Genomic DNA, 27,318 nt, shown 5'->3' on the forward strand with positions numbered 1-27,318 from the left:
TGTTGCAGAGCGCGGGCTTCTCATTGCGGTGGCTTCACTTGTTGTGGAGCACCGGCTTTAGGCGCACAGGCTTTGGTACTGGCTCAGTAGTTGTGTCTCGCGGACTCTGGAGTGCAGGCTCAGCAGTGGTGGCGCACGGGCTTAGTTGCTCCGCGGCATGTGAGAATCTTCCTGGACTAGGACTTGAACCCGTGTCCCCTGCATTAGCAAGCGGATTCTTAACCACTTTGCCACCAGGGAAGTCCCCCTCATTTTTTTTTAATGTCAAGAATTCCATTGGAATTCATGACATCTGTCAATAACTGATGAATTTAAATGGCAATTTACCTAAAAAAGTAACTTGTTAGTGGTCTTTTAAAAATCTAAGTATTTCTTTCCTTTGCTGGAAATGAATTATTAGTCTTTAGATAGTCATTCTTTTATTCAACAAACATTTCTAGACCAAATAGGGAACACCAAAATAAATAAATAATGGGTACTCTGCATCTAATTGATAATGTTAATGACTAACACTTAAGGCTTTTATAGATAATATATATTCTTATTTAATCTGCCCATCAACTCTGTGAAATTGGTATTATCATTGTCCATATTTTACACATAAAAACACAAGCCTAGAAATAAGTGACAGGTCACTTGTAAATTGCATAGGTGGCCAGTTCTAGGTCTTCTTATTTCTAGAATCCATGTTTTACCACCCTGGGCTGCAAAGGTAGTATAAGTTTTACTTTTATGGTATAAGGAAAAACTAAGTTTGGTCCTCAAACTTAGCCAAATGGCTTCTTTATTTATTGATAATGAATTAGCCACACTTGGTTAAGGAATGTCTCTAAAATCAGTTGATTATTTGTTTTGCTTAAAATATAAGATTGCTTTGTGTTATTGAAACGTAGGTCCATCATTTAAAAACAAAGAATCAGTGTATTTGCTTTTCAAGATAATCTTGATTTCAAGCATTTTCAAGGTAACCTTGTGGATACAAATTTTGTTACTGGATTAATATAACCAAAGTTTCCTTAATTCCTTTGGTTTGATGGTGTATTATATTTTATCCTGGATAGGATTAAAGCAGTCTTTAATTAGAATCTATTATTCAATGTTTTATGGGTCAGCCTGGTGACATTTGGTCCCCACTCCACATTTTTTGCATATTTTATATATAGACTTCTCCTTTACAACCACTTTTTACTTCTTTTTATATTTTACTTCCCAATCTTAATCCCCATAATCAATATGTATAATCCCCTCTACAACCAATCTCTTCATTTGGGGTGATAGTTGAAGAGAAGTATATTTCCTGAGGGAGAATCTCATGCCCATGCCCTAATCTTAAATTACTTTGAAAGAAGCCTTAACTGCACAAAGCATCTTGGACTAGCGTGCCAGAAGGAAGAAGAAAATGTAGAAGGCGTTTGCATCTTGCCTTGGTTGAATGCCCAGTAGTTGTTGACAGATTTTCCCATAGGACAGCCTATGAATAGGGAGATTGTCCTTATTGTTTCCAGTCTTTTATTTAGTTTTATCTATATTATATTTGAAAGATGATAATTCTAAAATGTCTATATAATATTAACCCTCCATTATGAAGTTAGGAAAAGAATATTTACATTATCATTAAATTTTATTAGAAACATAGAATTTTACAATTGACCCTTGAACAACACGAGGGTTAGGTGGACCAATACACGTGCAGTCGAAAATTCAAGTATAACTTTACAGTCAGCCCTGAGCATCCAAGGAGTCAACCAACCTCCAATTGTGTAGTACGTATTTATTTTTAAAAATTCATGTATAAGTGGATCCCACATGGTTCAAACCCATGTTGTTCGAGGGTCAACTGTGTATCGTTTTTTATATTAATTAAGAAGAGGGAATATAACATTAGGATACTTTAAAAATTATATCTGAATTATAATTCTTCAAAACTTGATGTAACAGTACATTTTGGAATTGAAAGGGACCTTAGAGTTCATCCAGTCCAGAAGTAAAAAACTGGTGTCCAAATCTCCGTAACTCAAATAGATTTGTTGGTTTTCACAATATTCACAGTTTTTAGAATTTGAAAGATTTTAGCTGTATAAGCATTCGCTCTATTTGGCTGCAATCCACACCATTCCCTAATATTAACACCTTGCTGCTTGAGGCATTTGCATGCCTACCGGGCTGAGTAAGGCATCTCTGCTCAATACTTCACTTTCCCTTATTTCCTCATTTTACAGACAAAGGAACCTGGAAATTGAGAATAAATTTATTTATCTCAAATTATTTAACTTCTAAAATAGAGCCAAGCCTTTTAAATCACAAGATAATGTTGCTTTCTACAGCTTTTTTCCTCCTCTTAGAAGACAAGATAGTGTATGATTAAATCCTAAAGTATTTGGTGCAGCCTGTCAGAAAGAGGAACAATCAATGTGGGCTGAGATAGTGCGAGGAATACTTCAAAGATGTTTCCTGGACACTACCCTACTAAGGACTGCATCCTGAGTATTCATGAGTCAGCAGCATTCTCTTCTATCCTGATCTTTGTGTTATTCTTTCTACACAATGGGGGGAATCATGAATATCCTCCTGTCCAGAGCTGGCAAAGGAAATCACCGAGGGGCATTTTGTACATGTTGAATAACGGTACCTCCTAAGACCAGCTAATGTTTAGATTCCTCCAGAAATCCCATTTATAGCCCTATTAGCAAAGGAAGAAGGGGCATAGAAGCCATGAGCTCTCTCGTGGATCCTAGACAAATCTCTGTGACTTCCCCCAATCCACATTTAACTTCAGCCACAAATTAGTTGGAACATTATCCCACCAAAAATATTAAAGTTACTGAACAGAACAAAGCCTAATGGTAGAGTGTTTTGTTAAAAAAAAGGATTTAATATCTATTTGTTGAAATGACTGGGTACTGAGCTATAATCTCTCCATTCCCACACTATCTCCCTTAACTTGTTTTATATGTTTTTCTCCATAGTGCTTGTCAGATTGACATATTTTATATTGATTTTATTTGTTCCCCCACCCCACCCCGGGGCAGTAAATTATTGGGGCAGTGTCTTTTATTCACTGCTTTATTCCCTTTGCCTGGAACAGAGCCTAACATACAGAAGGGACTCACATATGAATGTTGAATATTGAATGCTATAATACAGTAATCTTGATTAGAAGGTGTCATGTCTTAGGTTTTCTTTTTTAATCATCAGGTTCTAGCACAATTCTTGGTTCACTGTAGGTCTTCAGTAAATGTCAACATGAAGTAAATAGCCAAGAGGTTTTTTTTAGTACATCTGTTTATCATTTTGTAATGCTTTTTAAAATTCCCCCGATGATATTTAGATTTACTCTTATAGTTCTTAATTGGGGACAGTGATATCTGAACTTGGGTGTGCCCTAGGTCTTGTTAAGGAAAAATATGCAGTACAGAATGGTAGATAATTGAATCAGTTGTTTGCTTTTTGATATGTACTTTTATATAGTGAATACATTTAGACTAAAACTTTACTGATTTTTATTTTCTTTGACTCATAAATGTCTTCAGAATTTTCTGCTCAGAATCGTTATAGCATCCATTATTGTTTTGTATTTTTGTAAAAATGCCAATCATTTCTGATTGATGAAATATTATCTTAAATAAATTTACTGAACTTTATGTAGAATATGATTGTGTCTTCTTTCCTCAACTTTCATTTCAAGCAATTACAAAGCTGACACTGAAACTTGACTTGAGAAGGAACCATAGGGGTTTTATTTTCTTGTCATTACATATCTTTGCTATGATTTTCTCTGAGACTAGAATTAAACACTTGCTTAAACTGATAAAAAGAACCAATGAAAGCAAAGATAAGTCTCTAATGTATCACTTAACTTCGATTGATCCAGGAGTTGGTTGTAGTCCTACAAATTTTAGGGGATCTATATAAGTAACTAAAATTAGGAATCTTTAAATGCAAACGACATATAATACCGAAAATTACCCCCTAAATTTTTTATTCATAGATAAGTAGCAGAAATATTTATACATTTGAAAAATTAGTGTAGAAAATACTTCCAGTTGCAACCATAGTGGAATTTTCCGTGTTTTGATAGTTCTTTTCAAATTTAATTGATTTTCTTCATCTGGAATGTTAGATTGTTGGAGAAGCTGTGTGAATCATGCTTCATATTTATAACTGGATAAATGTCTACTTGTATATATGCACTTTCTCGCTGATGAAGAAGTATAAATGAGAAATGGCACTGCTGATAAATTCATTTTGCACGTATTCTATGTTCTTGCCTGTTTAGCCACCCCCCAAAAAATGGGCATCTGAGTTTCCCTCATTAACTAATGAGTTAATATAATTGGTGAATTCATAGATTAAAGCTTGATTCAAATAATTCTGGAATTTCAGATTAATATATAAACAGGTTATTGTTAATTTATAATTCATTACAGATAACTTCCAAACTGCATTCAGATTTTTTGGATAAATGCCATTACGTACAAGAAATGCCATAAAAGAGAGCATATATAAACCAACAAAATCAAATCCCATCACCTACAATGGAAATCAAACTAGAATGTTTTACAGTTGACCAATAGCACCATAATTCTTGGCAAAATGTTTAGCCGAGATATCCACCATTGCTGACATCTTCATCTAACACTTTTTGATGGTGTTGCCGTTAACTTGAAGGTTGTTAAAGTCTCTTTCAGTGTCAGTTTTTCTGTTGATTATAAAATAGTTTTAATTGTTCTTCCCATCTCTTTAAATGGCAGTCCACTGCAATAATACATAATAGTCAGAACTCTGTAAATTTTTTTTACTGAAGTATAACAATGTTATATTAGTTTCAAGTGATTCAACGTTTATATGCATTATGAAAGTTATGATCACCATGATGTCTAGTTACCATCTGTCAGTAATTTCTAATATACTTCTAATAATTTCTAAGATACTTTGTATCTTTGTGTGTGTCTTAATCCTTATTTCCTACTTATGTACAAGAAGGCACAACAGATCAGCAGGCTTCTCAGAATACAATCCAAGTACTTAGAACTTAAATACTTTGCTACCCTATTTATCTTTTCTTTCCAGATTTTTTAGCATGATAATTAATAAAAAAGACAAATACAGCTTATATAAGAGAGGAAAATGTTTAAAATGTCAATATTTACATTGTATAGAGTATTTTTCTATAAAGCACTTAAAATAATAAGTTTAATTTTGTAATGTTTAATAGTTAACTCTTAGCTCTTTTTGAGAAGAGGCATACTAGTTATTAAGGTTTAAAAATAGAATTGAAAGAATTTTAATTGGTTCTTTTAAGCTTGTCTTTTCTTTAAACATACATCACAATCAGCATGTTATTTATCTGAAAAATTCCCTTTTTTGCCAACATGAATATTTTATAATTATAATTCATTGTGAGTTGAGTGACAGGCTAAACTTGGCATTTTTGATTTTCTAATGGCCACTTTTTTTTCCTGGTTTTATTGAGATAAAGTTGACGTACAAGCGCTGTATAAGCTTAAGGTGTGCAGCATAATGAACTGACTTAGATACATCATGAAATAATTACCACAATAAGTTAATGAACATCCATCATCTCGTATAGATACAAAATTAAAGAAATAGAAAATAATATTTTCCTTGTAATGAGAACTCCTAAGATTTATTACTCTATTAGGAACTTTTGTGTAATATAAGCAGTGTTAATTATATTTATCATGTTATACATTACATCCCTTTTATGCACTTATAACTGGAAGTTTATACCTTTTGACTGCCTTCATCCAATCCCCCCCCCTTTTTTTAACTGCCAGTAGTTACCAATATATATATATATTTTTTTTTCTTGCGGTACACAGGCCTCTCACTGCTGTGGCCTCCTGTTGCGGAGCACAGGCTCCGGACGCGCAGGCTCAGCGGCCATGGCTCACGGGCCCAGCCGCTCCGCGGCATGTGGGATCTGCCCGGACCGGGTCATGATCCCATGTCCCCTGCATCGGCAGGCGGACTCGCAACCACTATGCCACCAGGGAAGCCCCATTGTAATGTTCTTTAAAGACTTACAGGAGAGTTATTTCCCAGTCTTTCTCCCTAAACTACATTTTTAAATGATTAAAAATACATATAATTAGCTTTTTGTATTGACAAGGGAGTTTGCTATAAGGTGCATTCCAGTTTCAGAGATGTTAAAATGTATTCTAAAAGTGCCTCTTAGAAAACCATAATTCAAAAAGAGTCATGTACCAAAATGTTCATTGCAGCTCTGTTTACAATAGCCAGGAGATGGAAGCAATCTAAGTGTCCATCATCGGATGAATGGATAAAGAAGATGTGGCACATATATACAATGAAATATTACTCAGCCATAAAAAGAAACGAATTTGAGTTATTTGTAGTGAGGTGGATGGACCTAGAGTCTGTCATACAGAGTGGAGTAAGTCAGAAAGAGAAAAACAAATACCATATGCTAACACATATATATGGAATCTAAGGAGAAGAAAAAACAAAGGTCATGAAGAACCTAGGGGTAAGATGGCAATAAAGACACAGACCTACTGGAGAATGGACTTGAGGATATGGGGAGGGGGAAGGGTAAGCTGTGACAAAGTGAGAGAGTGGCATGGACATATATACACTACCAAACGTAAAACAGATAGCTAGTGGGAAGCAGCCACATAGCACAGGGAGATCAGCTCGGTGCTTTGTGACCACCTAGAGGGGTGGGAGGGAGGGAGACCCAAGAGGGAAGAGATATGGGAACATATGTATATGTATAACTGATTCACTTTGTTGTAAAGCAGAAACTAACACACCATTGTAAAGTAATTATACTCCAATAAAGATGTTTAAAATAAATAAATAAAAGTGCCTCTTAGATGATGCTTAAATAGTAAGTATAGCTAAAGAATTATAATATAGTTCAGTTGATTTTAACATGTTCCAAACTGGTTGTAGTGACAGGAGGACTAAATTAAGGATAGAAACCCACATATGATTGGAAAATAGTTTTAGGCTATGCATTGTATAAAATAGTTCTGGCTATGCATTGTACCTCTTTGCCTAACTAGAAGAAACTTTCTAAATTAGACAGAAGCTGGATAGCAGCCCTCCTCCTGCATTCTTAATGTTTTATTAAGCTAGTAGGTAAAAGGGTAGAGCAGTGATTCTCAACTGAGGGAACATCAGTTCTCCTACACTGTATTGAGCAGTAGCCCAGACCATTGCTGTTATAATTATTTTTAAAGCTATCTTTTATTGATTATTACTATGTGTAAGTACTCTTTAGGGAAATCACTACATTTCATTCTTTAATTAGTTGAGCACATACTATATGTCAGTCACTGTTTGAGGTTCGGGGATATTATAAAACAGACAAAAATTGTTGTTTTTGTGGAGTTTATGCTCTTGTGTATCCATCTCACAACCTTACCATGTAGGCATTACTGTCTCCATTTTCCCTGTAAGGAAAGGGAAGCTCTGAAAGGTTTCATGACTTGCCAAGGTTATACAGAACGAGGATTTAAAACTTAGGTGCTGTGAGCCACTATGCTATGCTGTCAAAATTGTCCCTCTTTTGGAGTTCAGTGAAAGAGAACAGTTGTTCTCAATGTCTCAAACAGCAGTTATCACAAATCCCTTTGAAATTCTGTTATAACTCTACCCATCTTAAAATTGTGCATGAAATTTTTAAAACAGAAGTAATGGTCATTGCCAGTCAATCAGAGTTGGCATTCATAATGAAATCCACGTTTTATCCCAGGCTTAGAATATGTGAACAGTTTTTCAAAGCTGGTGTAGTAGAAGGCACAGATTTGAAAAACAGGTATTAGCTCAAATCTTGGCTTTCATACTGCTAGACTTTTTTTTTTTTTAAGGAAAATAATATCCGTAGCATTGGTATTTATTAGGATTTAAATAAAAATATTTTGGTCGTTTGTCCATATTAGGAAATACTGGCCAAAAAAATTAATGAAAGAGAATGACTGTTCTTTTGTGGTTGTTACTTACCAGTGTTCCTTGTTAGAAAGCTGCTTATTGGTAAGTTAGATGTGTTTTGTCACTATGTTTTTAAATTTGAAAGTCTATTGATGACTTTCATATTTCCTACTTCAAAATTTGAAATGTTCTCAATTTCCTGTGATCTTAGAGATCTGCAGTAAAAATTCTTGGTTGAGTTACTAAAATTAAAACAAATTGATAAGCATTATTTATAATATCCACAAGCTGGAAACAAACCAAATGTCCATGAGCGGGTGAATGGATAAAGAAAATGTTATCTATATCCATACAGTGGATCTGCTTTTTATCAATAATAAAGAGATAGAAGGAACACAAATTACTAATAGAAGCAATAATATGGATGAACCTGACTCATTCTAGCAACAAGTAATACTCATTTATGGGTAAATGAAGCAACAGGGAAGTAGGACCCCAGGCATCGCATTAAGAAATGCAGTTCACATAAATGTTTACTTTTTTTAGTCAGTATGTACAAGTTTCCTCACCCATAGGCCCCCATTTCTTAGAAAACAAAGACCTTTTGGTTTAATTTTTCTTTTTAGCTTGTTTACTTTGTGAGGATCTCTGAAAATGCTCAACTATTGTAGATTTTCTGATTTTCCATTTTCAGTTTCCTATTCAGGTCTGAGCCCATTTACAGAAAGAAGGGACATGTCTCCCTTTAAAATTTCCTGGAGTCAATTTTTATTTTGTTTCCTATCATGTAGTATTCATTTTGTCTACAATACTAAATGTTGACCAATCTAGCCCTGAAATAGTGTATTTCCTAAATAGTTTCTTGTTCTCTCAAGGCCAATTTTTTTTTTTTTTCAACAGGCTGGGCTGTTTGAATCTGGTCTTGACTATCATGCTGCTTTTAACCTTTTTCCTCTATGATGAAATTAAGTAATTAGTAAGTAAGTTGGGATCCTGCAACAAATTTCTGTCAGTCTACCTGAGATTTAGAAAAATCTTTAAGCATAACTCCCAACTAAATTCTAGACCAGTCTTTAAATTCAGTTTCTATAGCTCTGACTTCCACTTCAGCAATTTAAAGAGGCGGTTGTTTAGTATAATTTTTCCTTTGCTGAGAAACCCCCAAGAAAGGTAGTTCATTTCAGAGGTATGGGTAAGGAGCAGATGGAATAGAAGGGTATTGTGGATAGTATAAAGAGACAATGATTCAGGGAGGGTAGGTTTCCAAAGGTTTGAGCAGGGGAGTAAAGAGAGACAATCTTAGTCATTTTATTTTGAGGCTTCAGAATACCAATTAGAGAAGTTGATTATTGAATGTTATTTTTGTCTCATAATTTTTCTATATTTATAATTCCTCTTAAAGTATTAATTTTGACATTTTAAAAGTTGGCCATGGGCTTCCCTGGTGGCGCAGTGGTTGTGAGTCCGCCTGCTGATGCAGGGGACGCGGGTTCGTGCCCCGGTCTGGGAGGATCCCACATGCTGCGGAGCGGCTGGGCCTGTGAGCCGTGGCCGCTGGGCCTGTGCGTCTGGAGCCTGTGCTCCGCAACGGGAGAAGCCGCAACAGTGAGAGGCCCGCGTACCGCAAAAAAAAAAAAAAAAAAAAAAAAAGTTGGCCGTAAGTCCTGTTGTTATGTTGCAGTTGTCAAAGTCACCATTTTTGTAATTTACCAGTGTAAGTGCAAGAGTTGAGATTATATTGGAAGTTTATAAAAGACACAGAAGTTTTTCCTAGAAGAGGTATGGCCTTGGCAAATAAGAAAGAGATCACTAGAGTCAAGAAAACGGTGTTGGGGTAATTAAGTGGGAAGAGGCACATTGGGAACTGTCTGGGTAATGGAAGTGTTTTAAATCTTTTTTTAATATAAATTTTCAAATATTTATTTTGCTGTGTCGGGTCTTAGTTGCGGCACACGGGATCTTTCGTTACGGCGTGCAGGCTTCTCTCTAGTTGTGGCGTGCAGTCTCAGTAGTTGCGGTGCGCAGGCTCAGCTGCCCCATGGCATGTGGGATCTTAGTTCCTCGACCAGGGATGGAACCCGCATCCGCTGCATTGGAAGGCAGATTCTTAACTGCTGGACCACCAGGGAAGTCCCTGGAAGTGTTTTAAATCTGAATGAGGGCTGTGTTTGTGGTTGTGAGGGTATTGGCATATGCCCAAACTCATTTAATTGTATGCTTAAGATCTGCTTGTTTTACTGGATGTAAATTATTCCTAGATAAAAATGATTTAAGAGTGCTTTAAATTTTTTTTCCATTGGGGCTTTTTTTTTTTTTTTTTTGGCTGTCAGGTCTTAGTTGAGGCACATGGGATCTTTGTTGCCGTGCGCAGGCTCCTCTCTAGTTGTGGCGCATGGGCTCCAGAGGGTGGGCTCCAGAGCATGTGGGCTTAGCTTCCCCAGGGCATGTGGGATCTTAGTACCCCAACCAGGGATCGAACCCGCATCCCCTGCATTGGAAGGCAGATTCTTAACCACTGGACCACCAGGGAAGTCCCCATTGAGGCATTTTATTTGCATGTTTGTATTACATCCCTAGAAAAAGAATCCCAGGATTTTCTCTCCTGTGTTTTTATCTTGCTTCTTCATGGTCCGTGATGCCATCTGAAGTTGTCAGCTCAGTGAAACCAAACTGATAGGACAGGAGCAGGTTTTTCTGCCATTTTTCTAGATCTTTGAGTTGCACATCAAATCTAGGGACTGATCACTTCACACTTGTTTGACCTGCCTGTGAGGTTCACAACAGTTTTCCCAGCCCTGTGATCATTGATTTCAAATTTGCTAATGTAACCATGCTTCATTATCACAGAAACTGGATGCATGGCCTAATAAGAACCTGGCACTTGCCTCTCCTTTCAGCATTATTGATGCTCTTGAGAGCATCAGCTAGGACTTTCGTGTGCACCATTATATCACCACAGAAAGATGGCAGAAAGAGTTTAAAATTTTTTTTAACAAATGTGTCCTTACAAACAGATTCTCAGGTTCCCTGATCAAGCAGAAGTTAGGAAGTTGCCACATAATAAACCCCATGGTTATTGACCTTGTAATGCTGTCATGAAAGTTTAAGTGACCCGAGGTGATGTTTGGCCCATCACTCAACTTTGCCTGAATTGGTCACTGATGTTACTCATCTTTAACCTTTAGTGCTTCGGGCCAGTTTGAATTGCATTGGAGGCTCTCAGGCCTGTGTCCATCCATTCCACACGGAGCACTCCCTTATTCAATGAATGGAAACAAGACAGTACAGGACAAAACAAAACATGTGAGACAAAATTTTGAGCAAGTAGATGAACAAAAGCAAAGCAAGTAGCTGAAGAATTATAAACTAATGGCAAAAATATTTATCAAATAGGACACTCCAAGCCAAAGCCAAAAGGCCTAATTGCCTTATACAAAAACCTACTTGGTACAAATCCTAGGGTAACAAAGTTAGCAATGTGAGCTCAAGCACTGATTGGAGCACCCGTCATTGTTGAGATTGACTCATCTGACAGGAAAATCAAAGAACAAACAAGTTGGACACAGGCAGCCCATTCAGTACACTTGTTTGTCTAAGGGCATCATTTGGAGTGATGCCAAATGAGGGTCTTAGGTTGACTGTCCCAAAGAACGAGAGACATCATTCAATATATAAACAGAAAACACAAAGCTGAAATTATTGATTACTTAAGGAAAAGCTATCCTGGTCTGATACTGCCTCCCCTGAGCAGAGCAGATTGCTAGTCTTATAGGGTTTTTAGGGAATTTCAGAGTCCAAAGATTCACAGACTTTCAAAGGCAGGAGTGAGTTAATGTCAACAAGTAAAAAGCAGTGTTACTCAGGTGAGGCAATTGCTGATTGGTTGGCATTTTGCTGCGTGTTCACTGAAGTGAGTCTTTTTTTCTTTTTTTTTTTTTAAGTTAATGATAAACAATGACAAAGAAGGCATCAAAAAGTGACACAGCCCAGCTACCTAAAGGATAAAAGATGCAGGGAGATGAGTCTAATTTTATTTGTGTTAAAGTTAGTTGGTTTGCTCTTTGGGATGTTTAGGAAATTCTTGTCCCCAAAGTTACCATATTCCCTCTAGATGGGTTCAGAAACAAAAATTTATTTGAAGGCATCTTTCATGAAAATCCTAAGTTTATTTTTAAATATTTCTCAAATATTAATGTAGGTCCATGGGGTTGGCTAATGTGTGTATGGAACTGAATAGAATTATCACCTAAGTAATCCTTTTTTTTTTCTTTGTGGTACGCGGGCCTCTCACTGTTGTGGCCTCTCTCGTCGTGGAGCACAGGCTCTGGATGCGCAGGCTCAGCAGCCATGGCTCACGGGCCCAGCCGCTCCGCGGCATGTGGGATCTTCCCAGACCAGGGCACGAACCCGTGTCCCCTGCATTGGCAGGCGGACTCTCAACCACTGCGCCATCAGAGAAGCCCTATAATTTTTTTTTTTTTTTTTGACATTGGGCTCTTTAATCAATTTGAAACTTAGGGGTTTTTTTGTTTTTTGTGGGTTTTTTTGCAGTACGCGGGCCTCTCACTGTTGTGGCCTCTCCCGTCGTGGAGCACAGGCTCTGGATGCGCAGGCTCAGTAGTTGTGGCTCACAGGCCCAGCCGCTCCACAGCATGTGGGATCTTCCCGGACCTGGGCACGAGCCCGTGTCCCCTGCATCAGCAGGCGGACTCTCAACCACTGCGCCACCAGGGAAGCCCAGTAATCCTATTTTTAAATGATTTTTTACATTAAAAGAAATAAACCTGACTGGAGTTATATGTTTACAAAGAAAGATTTATTTGTCCCAAATTAAATGCAGACTACCATGTGGAATATTCTGAAAGCTGAAAGGTGATTCAACTTTTATTTCATATCCTTTTTCCTAAAATCATATCTGGTAAGAACCATGCAGTTCACAAAAGTTATGGAGACAGTGTTCCGGAACTGGAAAAAAGTCTATGGAAATAATGAGTTCAGTAAGTTTAGAAATGTAGGAACTAGTAAGTGAGAAAGTCAGCAGCCGACTTCTTTGGTGGTTTTTATATTTGCTTCCCTGACCCCCCCCACCCCCCCATTAAGGAATGGAGAAAACACAGGAAATAATCCATGTATTTAAAGGTGGGAGTGAAGGAGAAATTTTTGAAAAGAAGTCCTTGGAATTAGACATGGCGTCCTGAGAAGAAATAAAGAGATGGCATATAGAGATAGGTAAAACAAATGCTATCTTCTAAGAGTGTGGACTGGAAGGAAAGAACGTATAAAGAGATTTAACACAAAGAAATATTATGCCAAAGTGAGTCCATTCTTAACTGACTGACTTTCAGAAATAAGGGGCTATCAATAATAGGCTGGTTTGCAGAAGCATATTCACTGAAGCAAATGGTTTTTGGTTGGTTAAATGTGTTTAAACCAGTCCTGGTATTGTGTTACTATGACTGAAGAACTGTCATTTCTTGATTAAGAAGGTTTAAAACCTATTCTGGTGGCTACTTTTGTACCATGGCCACTGGCCAATTATTTTCCTCTAGGAATGTGGGAGCTTTGTGTTCTCATGTTGTTCCCCACCCTGAAACTTTCGGGATCTCTCTTTCTTTCTCCTTAGTGTACTGAAATTTTCTAATGATGAGCCTTGGTATGGATTGTTTCTTTTCAGTTTTATTTTGTTTTGATTTCCACCATTTCAGCATACTGAACACTCAGTAGACTTTTTCAGTCTGGGCTTTCGTGTTCTTGAGATCTTCTGATTCCTGACCATTTCAGTTTCCTTGTGCCACCCCATCTGTCCCCCAACCCCACACCCCACACCCACTTCAGGAATGTATATTTGGTCTGCTTTCTCTGCTAACTCACTTACCGTTTATGTATCTCAGACCAGCAAGTTTTTTCTATAAATGCCACATAGTAAATATTTTAGGCTTTGTGAACCAGACAGCCTCTGTTATAATGACTTAGCTCTGCCATTACAAGATAGCAGCCATTGACAATACACAAATGAATGGGTGTGGCTGTATTTCAGTAAAACTTTATGTACAAAAACAGGTAGTCAGTTGGATTTGTCTGCAGACCCCTCCCCTATCGTGTTCATCTTTACCAGAATGTTAGCTCAGTTGAGGTCAGGAATTTTTTTGTTGTTCATTGGGTATATCCTTGTACTTAGTAGGCACTCAACTACTTGTGATTCAGGGTTGCAGATGGTTCAGTAAAGGGGGATAACATGTCTATTATTGCCATCTTATAGCTAACAGAATGCCCCTTAATGTTGTTTTTCAGCCTTCCTCCCTTTTTTTCTTGATGGAGTAAATATTTTATTGTAATTGAATTTAGGATAGGGCTAAAAGTCACGTCTATAATTCTGCAGTTTCTTTCCTCCTCTGATGTTTTGTAAAGGGCACCACCAGCAGCATCCTTTAGTAAGTCTGTTTATGAAATGCTCCATATTAATATGGTATAGTAGTCATTTTAAATAAATGCTTGAATGTCTTGTTTATATAAGAAGGACATGAATACAAAGATAGTACTTAAGAATTCTTTTTTTTTTTTTCTTTAATAAGGTACTAGATTTTACAAATTTGCACCATGCGTGAGTATAAGCTAGTCGTTCTTGGCTCTGGAGGAGTTGGAAAATCTGCTCTGGTAAGACATTCTCACTGTACCCAAGCTATTTACTCCAAGACGTGTTCTTTTTCTGTTGAGTTTTAGGTTTTGCTTATTTGTTTTTATTTATTTGTTAAGGTGAAATCTCGTAATGATTTTAGAAGTAATATAATATTTTTCTTGTAATTTAGTCAACTTTTAGTTGTATCTGGGTAGATCATATTCTCTCTGAAACATGGGTTCCAGACTAGAATACAGTTTGGACTAAGCACAGAAGGGAAAGAACACATAAAGAGATTTAACACAAAGAAGTATTATGCCAAAGTGAGTCCGTTCTTTAACTGACTGACTTTCAGCGCATATAAATGGGTGTCTGCATTTCAGAGCCAGACAGGAATAAATTTTGGTCCATCTCATTGTGAGTTGGCTTACAATACAAATTTTGTTACAAAAATTAAATACACCTTATATAAAAAACTTTTTCAAAGATTACCTTTGACTGTCCCACCATGTTTTCTGTATCAAGAAATAGTAAAGCAAGAAAGAAGACACAACTTGACAGTGGTGGGTGGGGAAGGAGAGAAACTTAGGGGATATAACTTGATGCACAGTTCAGAGTTTAGCAAAGCCCCACAGTAAGATAGATTGACCATCTTACTTTGCCACTTAAACACCTAGCACAGAATTTGACATGCTTGGATCAAACTGAGAAGTGTGTACAATGGAGCATGAACTGCTTTTTCATTTGTAAATATATCCAAAGTAATGGGGAGGTGTTGTGAGTGTGCACATATGTGTGTACACAAGATAATTAGCCACTTTCTAACTAAAATTCAAATTTAAGCCCTTAGGTCTGAAACAGGAGCCATTTAATGATTTTTCAATATATGATCTCTAAATTTAGACTTAACCAATAAGGAGCTTGGTGGTTATTAACTTTTTTTAAAAAAGCTTTCTAAAGTAATTTTCCCACCACATGCGTATGTTCAAATATAGTTGCGGTTATGTTTTTTTTAATCAATGGTATAACTAGCTATATGAAGTCAATACTTTAAAATGTGCAGAATTGAATATGTTCTTTTGGGGGGAGTATAATGGTATGTTAATTTTTTTCAGACTGTACAATTTGTTCAAGGAATTTTTGTTGAAAAATATGATCCTACGATAGAAGATTCTTATAGAAAGGTATGTTAACTTTAGAAGGCCTTTTGCTTTTGACTTTACTATAAATATAAATTCTTGTTTTAGCTTAATAATTATTAAATGTTGTTTACAAAGTAGGACGAAGAAGCAGAGTTAATTTATAAAATTAGTGGGGAAAGATCACACCTGATTATTTCCTGGCATTGTGTGTTTACCAGCTTGAGAATCTCAAACAGTCACTCTTGTTCTCTGTCTTATCTCTCTCTCTCAAAGAATTTTAAGTTTATACTGACCACAAAATTGTAATTTGACACACTAACGTTAGAGCTGGGCCATGCATTTCAAGTGGTAGCTCCATGTTTCTCTCCCCTTTCTGCCCCCCAAAGACTGAATACTCTCAGGCTCCCTTCTTTTTAATATAAAGATATAAGTACAAAAGTCTCCCTAACCTTCCTACTTACAACTCCTTGAGAAAGTTCCACTGCTCATAATAGTAGAAAGGTTTATTTCTGTCCATATGTTCACTTGTACAACATGTGACAATAAAACTATAAATGCGCAGAGATTTTTTATTTAGCAGGGAGAGAGTTATCCCCCCACCTTGATATAGTGGCCAGCCTGGCCCCTGCTGCTGTGCAGACATTGTGTTTCCGTTCCTCCCTCTGTGTCCACAGTCTACCAAAACAAACTGGAAACCCCTTTCTGCACCCCAGCAGTGAGGCAATATTACTCTTCTTTCCACGTATATAACTTTGTTCCCTAGGAAATGTTAGGTAAAAAGGGTAGCAGGGATATATAATTTATTTGATAGCTCTCCTCTGCTTCCTTGCTCCCAGAAATTTTGTTGTTCCAATATGGTGAAGGGGATGTGGTTATCTAGAGAAATGAAGATATATCTAAAGTATGGGAGAATTGAGATGGACAGTTACTTCTGGTATTATTGGAACTATTACTGGTTTTAAAATAATTTTTTGAGCTATTTTGAAATCGTTTCCTCTCCAGATTTAAGTGCTGAGTGATTCATACTGAGGTTGGATCTTGTGTATCTTGTATCAATAGATATCCTTGTGTTAAATTCAGAACACATGGTTTTTGCACCTAATGCAATTTGGGGGTCAGTAGACCTGTTTTCTAGCTATTTTTTTCTCCTGTTTTGTTAAAGTGAGTATTGCTTGAAATTAGTTGTGAAGTTGCTGTAATCTGTGTCTCTGTTTTAAATATATTAGCTGTTGGGTATATTAAAGTAGTCTTGTATACGTTTAAAAAAATGAATATCTATTTTAATTTTTCCCCAAGCAAGTTGAAGTAGATGCACAACAGTGTATGCTTGAAATCTTGGATACTGCAGGAACGGTATGTAAAACAGAGCACCAAAGTATATGCACAGCTTGTGCAGTATTGACCTTTAGATGCTAGTATTCTGTAGACAAACATTAGTTAAGCTTATTTAAAAGTACTGCTTGCATTAAATCTTAAAGCTGTTTTCCTTATCCTCTTGAATTCTTTTCTTGTGTGTGTGCTTTGCCATTGCAGTGGGTCATTTATTGAAGAAATAAGTAGAAATTTTGTATGAAAGTTTTCATAGTCCCGCTAGTACTTTTAAAACAAGTTAAACTGTATTACCATTTATTAAATAATGTGGAAAATAATATTAGAGTGTACATTTATTCCTCAGTGGCTGTATGAAGTATTTTGAATGCTATCTTTCCTCCTTCAATATATTTACAGACCAACTAGATTTGTTGGTATCTGAAGGTGAAGGGAAAATTTATTCTGGATATGTGGTATTCATTCAACTAATGTTTGAGTACCTGATATGTGCTGTGTATTGTATTCTTACACTCAAAGGCTTACAGTTTAGTGAAGGAGGAAAAGTGTGGGAAAATGGCAAGATACAGGTAACGTGCTGGTGGCCCCCATAGAACTAGAGCATTGTGAGCTAGCTGTGGGTAACGTGGTGATTTGATTTGGGTGCCTTACACATTATGATATATTAAAAAGCTGCCTTTAGCATTTGGACACAGGACATTTCTGTTCCACTTGAGTATATTTACTGCACATAAATCTGCTCTGGTGTATTATTTTTAAGTAAAACACTTATTTCTTGAAATACTGATTTTTTCAAATAGCCACAGGCTGTAATTTTAAGAGATGTTACATAACACTACTGCATTCTTCTTTGAGCTCTAATTATCGACTTCGGAAATTGTCAAATTATCTGTCAAAACATTTTTTAACATTATTTTTTTTTAATGATTCTTTCTTTCTACTGTAGGAACAATTTACAGCAATGAGGGATTTGTACATGAAAAACGGACAAGGCTTTGCATTAGTTTATTCCATCACAGCACAGTCCACATTTAATGATTTACAAGATCTGAGAGAACAGATTCTTCGAGTTAAAGACACTGATGATGTAAGCTGGCTTCGTAATAAATATATTTTGTTTCAAACCCTTATTATAGTGATATCCAACTTAAAGGTTTGAATTTAAATCCAGTTTAAAGTTAATGTATTTGGGGGGCTTTGTTTGTTTTTCAAAAGCTTTTCCTTGATGGGGAAAAACATATCTTTAACACTATATATAATGTAAAAAGTGAGAAATACCCTCCTCTCCCCTGTGTAAAATAAACTTTATACCCTTCCTGTTTTAAAATCATGCATTTGGTAAAGAAGGAGAGGTGTTGGTGGCAAATATTACTAATAGAGCATATGATGTTCTGGCCACATTTCTGGCAGATTTAAGAGCCTTTTTAACATGAATCAAAACAACATATGAACAGATCTCAAGCAACTATGACAGAAGGAGCGTAATGATAATAATAATTTTTAAAGAAAGGCAACAGATATATTCGATTCTAATGTAAATTTACATGCCCCTTCAGAGTACACCATAATGGAGTTTAATCCCTTTAGGAAACTTCAAATGAATTATTTTAATTCCTCTTCACACTATATATAAATTCATCTTGCATCGAATTGATCTTGCATCAGAATCACCTGTAAAGCTGGTTAGATTGCCAGGCCCCACTCTCAGAGTTTCTGATTCAGTAGGTCTGGGATAGGGCTTAAGAATTTGTATTTCTAACAGATTTCCAAATGGTGTTGATGCTGCTGGTCTGGGCACTTCACTTTTAAGAACCACTGCACTATGTATAGTTTAATTATAGCAAATATTTCGAGAGCTTGAGGGCACCTATGGGAAATGCTGCCATTTCCTGGACTTCTAAAGCAGGAGAACTTTGGGGGACCCTGACATACTTACAGCAACCTCAGTAAAGCTGTTTGTTTACCAGTGTCTCTGGTAACTACTATGGTTTTCTGTCAGTTGCATTAAACAGGTATTTATTAATATAATACTATATATCTGTTCCTTAAAAAGCCAAAATTCTTAAAAATTTATTTTTATTTTTATTTTTGGCTGTGTTGGGTCTTCGTTTCTGTGCGAGGGCTTTCTCTACTTGCGGCGAGCGGGGGCCCCTCTTCATCGCGGTGCGTGGGCCTTTCACTGTCGCGGCCTCTCTTGTTGCGGGGCACAGGCTCCAGACACGCAGGCTCAGTAGTTGTGTAAAAAGCCAAAATTCTTGATTTTCTAGTTTGGGTTTTTTCCAAAACTTCTTTAGAAAGACAATCTCTAAATGATTAATAGGAGTTTTGCAGCATAAGTAGTATTTTTCCCTGTAGTGTCCTTCTAAAATTACAAACATCACATGTATCCAAACACGTGATTAATATGGTCTGGATTTTTAGTAAATTAAGATGATTTTACTTTTTGGCTTTTTAATATACACTGTATGAGAAGCTAAAAGTTCTGCTTTGGAGGCTTTCCAGATTTCTCCTTTTTGTGTTATGAAATTGGGAATGAGTATTTAATAAATACATGTTAGAAAACCAGAAAATTTTAAATTGATTTATGTCCCTTGGAGAAACATTTTAAAATTTTGGAATATATTGGCTTTTTATGGTATACCCTTTTGCACTTCCTTTTAAAAAGGTTTTGTGTTTTGCTTACTATAATTAGTTAAAAGTCCACTGTGAGGGACTTCCCTGGCAGTCCATCAGTTAAGACTCTGAGCTTCCACTGCAGGGGCACGGGTTCAATCCCTGGTTGGGGAACTAAGATCCCGCGTGCTGTGCGGTATGGCCGAAATAAAATAAAAGTCCATTGTGTTATAATTTTAAGGGTTTTTCACCCTCTTTTATAAGTAGATCATAGCTTGTTTTCTAAAAAAATTTCATGTGAAAAGTTCTTAAATTAACATTGTCAAGGCTTTCATATTTAACTGTAAATTTTATTACACGTTATTAACTTAGCATTTTTTCTGGCATAGTATAAAAAGTAATCCTTAGAAATATTTTAATTTGAATTTTGATTTGAATTTATATTGCATATTTGTTTACTTGTTTTTACCCTTTTTAGGTTCCAATGATTCTGGTTGGTAATAAGTGTGACTTGGAAGATGAAAGAGTTGTAGGAAAGGAACAAGGTCAAAATTTAGCAAGACAATGGAACAACTGTGCATTCTTAGAATCCTCTGCAAAATCAAAAATAAATGTTAATGAGGTATGGTGAAATAGAACTCATGATTTGGAATTTAGCATTCAAAATTAATGGAAAATAATGAGTCTATATTAACACAACCCCAGGTTAATTTGTACTCAGGGTGCTTTGTTGATCATATAGGCAGAAGTCTTGTGTTAAGTAAATGCATGTTAATAAGCAATAATGCTCTTTGAGCCTCTTTATTAAATACTGGTACAGTGGAATTTACCATAAAATGAAGGAAAACTGGACAGAAAATAATAGGGGTGGGGAAGACAGATTAAGTCTTCAGGTATATGAAGGCAAGGACAAATTCAAAAAGGCATGAACGGTTGTTGCCTTGAAGGGACTTAAAATAATGTTGTAGAATAAGGATACATAGAGTTGAAGAAGAGTACATAATTGTTCTCTTTGGATGGGTAAATGTTCTGTCTGAACTAAGATCCCTGCAGCTCCTTCAACTCCGTATTTATTTTAAGGAGAACGATTTTTAGCCCTCCCAAAAAATAAACAGAAAAGAACTTGGCAATTATAAGAATACCTGGCTTTACTCTCATTCCTTAACTGAACAGAATATTTGCTTTCTGGGGAAAAGTTCATGGAAAGTTCAATTTTTTCATTTTACTCTTTCACTTTTAGTTCTTTGGGGGCTTTTTTTCCCTGTAAATTTTTTTTAAAATTTAATGTGTTTGCAGATCTTTTATGACCTAGTGCGGCAAATTAACAGAAAAACTCCAGTGCCTGGGAAGGCCCGCAAAAAGTCATCATGTCAGCTGCTTTAATATACTAAATGCATTGTAGCTCTGAGCCAGGTATGTTGATTTATCTTTTCCTCTGTTTTGTTTGTTTGTTTCCTCTAATTTTTAACCTCAACTTTATTAAGGGTTAAGAAAGTAAATATAGGATTTTTTTTCCTAAAAGAGAAATGGTTACTTCCCTTTTAAGATACGAGTTAATATGATATCCTAGTAATTAAAATAATTATTTCATTTATATATCATCATCAGAAGTAAGGTATTCCACATAAGTGAGAATTCTAGATGAGTTTATCCAGTATATACTCATGCCTCAGTGGGTCACTGGTTTGTGTTGACAATACAGTGGTGATGAAAACCAGTCTTCTCTGCTTTCTTCTTTGTTGCCTTAAGCTAACTAAGGTCTAGTTGGAGAATTAGACAAACAATTGCAAAATATGATAAATGCTATTGCGGAATAAGTCCAGCATGGTACTGATAATAAAAAACCCCTTATATATTATGTGCCAGGCAGTCTTAAGTACTGCCTATATATGTTAATTGCACTCTCACAACAATCCTGTGAGGCAGAATTATTATAATTCCCATATTACAGATGAGTGAACTGAGGCACAGAAAGATTGTTACTTGTTCAAGCCCTGCAATTAGTGAATAGCCTAGTCAGAATTGAATCTAGTGATCTGAGTACATCGCTCAGAATTTGAACTGTGATCTGTCTCCCAAGTCCATAATTAGTCACTATTATGGGTGCTATTGAAGCATTTAACTGGGGCACCAGACCAGTCAGATGTGAACTGTGGATTCAGGGAAAGTCTGTCAGAGTGAGATACATCTAAGTCGAAATCTGATGGATAAGTAGAAATTGTGTAGGGGATGAAGAGTTCCCAGGAAGAGAGAACCACAAATACAACCCTGAGATGAGACAGCAAAGGAAAACTGAGCATACAACACTGTAACATAGTTTTTGAAAACAGTCATATTAAATGAGTTAATACTTGTAAAGCAGTTAGTTCAGTGTCTGGCACATGGTAAACCCTTACCTATTAGCTGCTGTTTGCCAGGTATTGTTAAACCATATCTTACTGTACTCTTATCCTTGGGAACTTTGAATGTTTGTAGCTCTGCTGCTTCCTGTGTTAAATGGCCCTATACTACCATAGAACTCTGATTCTGTATCTCTCTAGAGTTTTTGTCCCTACTCTCCATTTAAGGCTTTCTGTTTAGAGATACAACCTCTCATGTTCTATATCCTCTCATTTCCAACCACATGCCCATTCTTAGCAGCACACATGTGCCTGAGCTCACACACTCCCATCTGTCCTTTCCAATTTGCTACATTCAACCTGCTAAGATTTAGGAAACTTAGAAAACTCATTCAGACTCCAAACGAGGGCTTAAAGTTCAAAGCATTTGTGGAAATTATTTCATCAGCTACATCTATATTAACAACGTTTCTGAAGCTTGCAACAAATCTGATTCCCAGAAAACCAGTTAAAAAAAAAAAAGAAAGAAACATTTTTTTAGCCCAGGCATGTGTGCAGAAAATCATCCAAAGTTAAATAAATAAATGACAGACCCGTGAGTTCTGATTTTACCTTCTTAACATCACTCAAATTTTTTTAAGTTTAATTTGGTATGATTTTAGTGTAATAACAGCCTTTTCTGACATCTATCTTAGAGTTGGTAGAATCTGTTTATGTAGAATTAAAAAGTATATAGCTGTCAACTGTAGAGAGCCTTCGTGAAATAAATTCTATCTTGTTCACTTCTCTGCACCAGCCTTTTAGCCACTCTTATTGGAAGAGTAGGGAAGAAAAGTCTTGATTTTCTAATACTAGAAAGCCTGGTTAGATGTGCATTCTGTATTCCTCATGTAATTCTAGGGTTGTAAACACTTATAGATCAGCCATTTTGTTAATATTGATGTCTGTTTTATAATCCTAATTCTAGTAAAGGTGACCTAATGTACAATTTTAATGTGGTGGTTTTTTTTTTTTTCCTTGCTTTTAATCTTTGGAAGGTAATACAAAGAAATTTGCATTAAGGTACACTCAACTTACATTTGACTGACTTTCAAGAAGGCAGCAGAATAGAGGAAGTCATTCCAAAAAAGATGAAAATGTCTACCTATGCTTTGCCATGAATCGTGGTACCTGGTCATAATGTAATGACGAGGATAAGAACCTGTATTATATTTATTTCTGACACTTTAGCACTGTTGTCTTAATATGTCCTTTGGATCTTTAGTGTGCTGTTTACACCCCATGTTTTCAATTAATTTAATTTTCTCATTTTGACAGGTCTGAAGAACTGTTGCCCAATTCAACAGTGCCAGCATTCCAACTTTGTTAAACCTACCAACATCTTAAATGGACTTTCTGTGGTGGTACCCTTTAAGAGGCGGATGAAAGCTACTACATCAGTTTGCACATTCTAATCACTTTCCAGTATCACAAGAGAGATTTTTACTTATATAATAGTCCTAGAGTATGCAGCTGGTAAAACCAGAGGCTACAATCCAGTATTACTGCTAAGAGACATTTTTCATCCACCAATGTTGTACATGTATGAAAATGGTGTACTGTATACTTTAACACGCCCTATACTTTGTATTGGAGAGTACAATAATGTAAATCCTAAAAGCACCACTATTTTAGCATAATAAAAGAAAGTCCAAAGAGCTCCTATATAGACTACTCCAGATAACTTCGCTTCTTTGATACTTGTAGCTTATTGTAATTTTTTTTAAGAAATTCAAGGTCATTATCATTGTATTGTACAAATAAGCGCTTTGATTAACACAGCTATATAGTTTTTTTAATTTTTAAAAACCTGTGGAGACAGTGATCTTGTCTTTAAAATATGATAGTCCTTTCAGTATGTCTTAGATTAAAGACGTTGCCTTTAATATCTGTTGGGAAGGAAATGTCCAGACTTTTCAAATCTTTTATTATATGTTTCCTTTTTTGTTTACATAGGGAACAATGTTTATAGTTGTGTGTACAGTGGGGGTCTACAACAAGAAGTGTATATTTTCAAACAATTTTTTAATGATTTAACAATTTTTGTAAATCATTTTCAGGCTTCTGCAGCTGTAGATTCTCACTGTGAATCCCCTGCTTGCTCATGCATAAGTGTATTTGCAATACCAAATATACAGGTTTAGTATTTTTGCCTGTTAGTGATTGTTTCACATGTGTAACGTTTTGGTTGAGATGTTAAATGGTGGACGAGTACTGTGGATGTGAATGTGGGAAGTAATTTTAATCATGTGTAATTGGTCACAAGGCCTAAGTTGCAGTAACTATTGCTGTTTTATTTAACAATGCCTTGTTGCTTTGTATGCATTAACGTTTGGGTGTAAAGATTGTGTGTCTATCCAACAGGGAGCCACAGTATTTAAATTGACCAACCTAATGTTACAACTACTTTTGAGGTGGCCAAATGTAAACTAAAAGCCTTAATTAAAGTGGTGCAATTTTGTATAACTTAGCATCAGTAGTTCAATAAATTTGGATTGCCATGCAAGGGCTTGCATTATAATTACTTGCCACTTGAATGTGTTTTGTGTAATGTTTAACAGTGCTAGTAAATAAATATGGGCTTAACTTCTTTTTAAATGGAATGGGTGCATTTTGCATAGCGTGGTTTCATAATTTAACATTTGGGCAGACTCATTAATTACAGAAATGATGAGAGAAAGAAGTCAGATATTGTTCTTAGTATTGTTTGAATATCCACATAACCATCTTTTGAATTTTTCCTTTGGAAAGAATTTTGTAAATCAAGCAATATTACTTATGAACGTATGCTTTCTGGGCAGTGTTCAGTAGCTCTTTGAGGTATAGGAGGAAGAATTGAAAATACTTTGGCAGGTGTTACACTTAGATTATTTTTAAAACAATAGGGCGCAGTTGTACTTGTGGTCATAAAAATCTTTCAATGAAGTGGACTCAAGTACTACTTTCTTTTTATATAATGAGTGTTTGTCTTAGATGTGCTGTAATTCAGTTCTTTTTTGAAATCTGTAAATGAATCTTAACTCAAACTTTATCAGAATATTTTCCAGCCACTGAGCATATTAGCAATTAACTAGTGATACCATCTAATTTAGGGATGTCTGCTAATCCCCTAAATACTTGATATTTGAATGGGACATTTAAAAGCTTTCATTTTAAAAAAGAAAAATGTCTTATTCCTTACATATTTCACTCACAGAGTTCCATATATTAAAAGGTTCCATGTTATCTAAAGAAAAAAATGTTCTCTGAGAAACCCCACTTAACTAAGAGACTTGTTTTGGCAGAACTGGTTTTATTTAAAGTCACTGGGAGAAAATTAAATCCGCCAGAGGTGGAATTATGGAGCACTAAAATCACTTCAATTTATTATGTCCTGTTGTTACATCCATTTGGCCCTCTTTGAGGGCACCACTGTTAATTCAGTTACTTTCATAAATGTTTGTTACCTACCAGCTATGTGCCAGGCTGCGTTCTAGGCTCTTAAAAACAGATAAATATCCAACAGATAAATTTAGTAATTTCTTGTCAGCCATTTATTCTGGGTCTGAGGATAGAGCAGCATCCAAGATCAACTTAGGACCCGGCCCCCTAGGATTGATACTTTACTTTGGGGTTTCTCAGCCTCAGCACTGTGGATGCTGTATGCTAGATGATGAGTTGTTGGGGACTTTCCTGTACATTATAGGGTTTTTAGCAGCATCTCTGGATTCTACCCACTAGATGTCAGTAATACCACCCCCGCCCCCAAGTTGAGACAAGCAGAATTGTCTCCACACATTGTCAAGTGTCCTCCAAGTTAGATTCAGGGAAAGGGGAGAGGGGTGTTGAAGGGCAGAATTGCCCCAGTTGAGAACTGTTGATCTGGTGGGAAACAACACATTAATTACAGATGAGTGTTAGGGGTACAAAGCAGACAGTTTAGGGCTTCCCTGGTGGCGCAGTGGTTGAGAGTCTGCCTGCCGATGCAGGGGACACGGGTTTGTGCCCCTGTCTGGGAAGATCCCACATGCCACAGAGCGGCTGGGCCCATGAGCCATAGCCGCTGAGCCTGCGCGTCCAGAGCCTGTGCTCCACAATGGGAGAGGCCACAACAGTGAGAGGCCCGCGTACCACAAAAAAAAAAAAAAAAAAAAAAGACAGTTTACTATAGTGGATAAGGATGGGCTCCAGAACCAGATTTCCTAGGTTTCTAATCCCAGCTCTGCCACCTCCTAGCTTGTGACCCTGGTTAGTTTCCTCAGTTGCTTTACCTGTAAAATGGGAATGATAGTAGCATCTACTTCACAGGAGTTAAAGAGAGTGAAGTACATGGCCAGTGTCATCCTCCAGGTCAATATTTTTGTTGCTTTTTATTTTGTATTTTGCTAACAGAAATGGGGCTGTGGTTTTGGCAAAAAACACCATTGTCTCCCATACAAAATAATAACTGCAGCTTAGGAATGCAAATCATATGTAGATTGACTTTTCTGGTACTTAAATGGACAAAAATATTAAAATAATTAAGTCAGAAAACTAATGAGTCCCTTTTTATGTCCCCAAGGATACTTGGAGAAAAGCAAATTTTTGGAGAAAAACAGTGGTATTTCACGTAATTTTTCTAAAAAGTGTAAAAACCTTGTTTTAACTTGCATGTTGATTCAATTCTTTTCCTTAAATATATAATCTTTACCACACGTGGATATTATGAGTAGGAAGTTTTAAAACCTCTGCTTATGAGAATAACTTTGCTTTGCTTTTTTTTAAATCGTCTCTAGATGTGGGGCAGATAGCTTAGAATCAAAACTCATTACTGCAACATTTTTTCTTCTGGTTTGTCTGTCTGTGTCTTCATTGAATTTAATCCCCATCTATTCTGCCACTCTTTAAATCATGGAAATGTAGAGTTACAGTATTTTATAATTAATACTCCTACAGCCTTATCTTAGAAATAATCATAGTGTTTGCAGTCTTTTTTTTTTAATTTTAATGTTATTTTTTGGCTGCATTGGGTCTTTGTTGCTGCACACGGGCTTTCTCTAGTTGCGGTGAGCGGGGGCTACTCTTCATTGTGGTGCGTGGGCTTCTCATCGCAGTGGCTTCTCTTGTGGAGCATGGGCTCTAGGCGCGCGGGCTTCAGTAGCTGCGGCACTCAGGCTCAGTAGTTGTGGTGCGCAGGCTCAGTAGTTGTGACGCATGGGCTTAGTTTTAGTTGCTCTGCAGCATGTGGGATCCTCCTGGACCAGGGATCAAACCCTTGTCCCCTGCATTGGCAGGCGGATTCTTATCCACTGCACCACCACCAGGGAAGTCCCAGTGTTTGCAGTCTTTATCTCTCAAACTA

General features: G+C 36.5%; 1 protein-coding gene and 1 pseudogene across 4 annotated transcripts in view; one reads left to right on the forward strand and one right to left on the reverse strand.

Moving 5' to 3' along the window:
* The window catches only part of RAP1B (RAP1B, member of RAS oncogene family), a 46,796-nt gene extending 22,039 nt beyond the window's left edge, over nucleotides 1–24,757 (forward strand). For 2 of the 3 annotated variants that reach the window (XM_082849875.1, XM_082849877.1), the window contains exons 2-8: nucleotides 14,493–14,574; nucleotides 15,652–15,720; nucleotides 16,975–17,031; nucleotides 17,954–18,094; nucleotides 20,099–20,242; nucleotides 20,917–21,033; nucleotides 23,277–24,757. In XM_082849875.1, coding sequence (XP_082706001.1) covers nucleotides 14,518–14,574; nucleotides 15,652–15,720; nucleotides 16,975–17,031; nucleotides 17,954–18,094; nucleotides 20,099–20,242; nucleotides 20,917–21,003 — 555 coding nt within the window. In that variant the 5' untranslated portion in view covers nucleotides 14,493–14,517 and the 3' untranslated portion in view covers nucleotides 21,004–21,033; nucleotides 23,277–24,757. Of the gene's footprint in view, nucleotides 1–13,882; nucleotides 14,575–15,651; nucleotides 15,721–16,974; nucleotides 17,032–17,953; nucleotides 18,095–20,098; nucleotides 20,243–20,916; nucleotides 21,034–23,276 lie in introns of those variants that run through there. The other variant, XM_082849876.1, reaches the window with a different exon arrangement.
* LOC309968580 (small ribosomal subunit protein uS8-like) lies at nucleotides 10,061–13,833 on the reverse strand (annotated as a pseudogene). Its single transcript has one exon. The product of its transcript is annotated as a small ribosomal subunit protein uS8-like (transcript).
* Nucleotides 24,758–27,318: the final 2,561 nt, after the last annotated feature.

Source organism: Leucopleurus acutus (genome assembly GCF_964270905.1).
Source record: "Leucopleurus acutus genome assembly, chromosome: 11".
NCBI classification, from domain to species: Eukaryota; Metazoa; Chordata; class Mammalia; order Artiodactyla; family Delphinidae; genus Leucopleurus; species Leucopleurus acutus.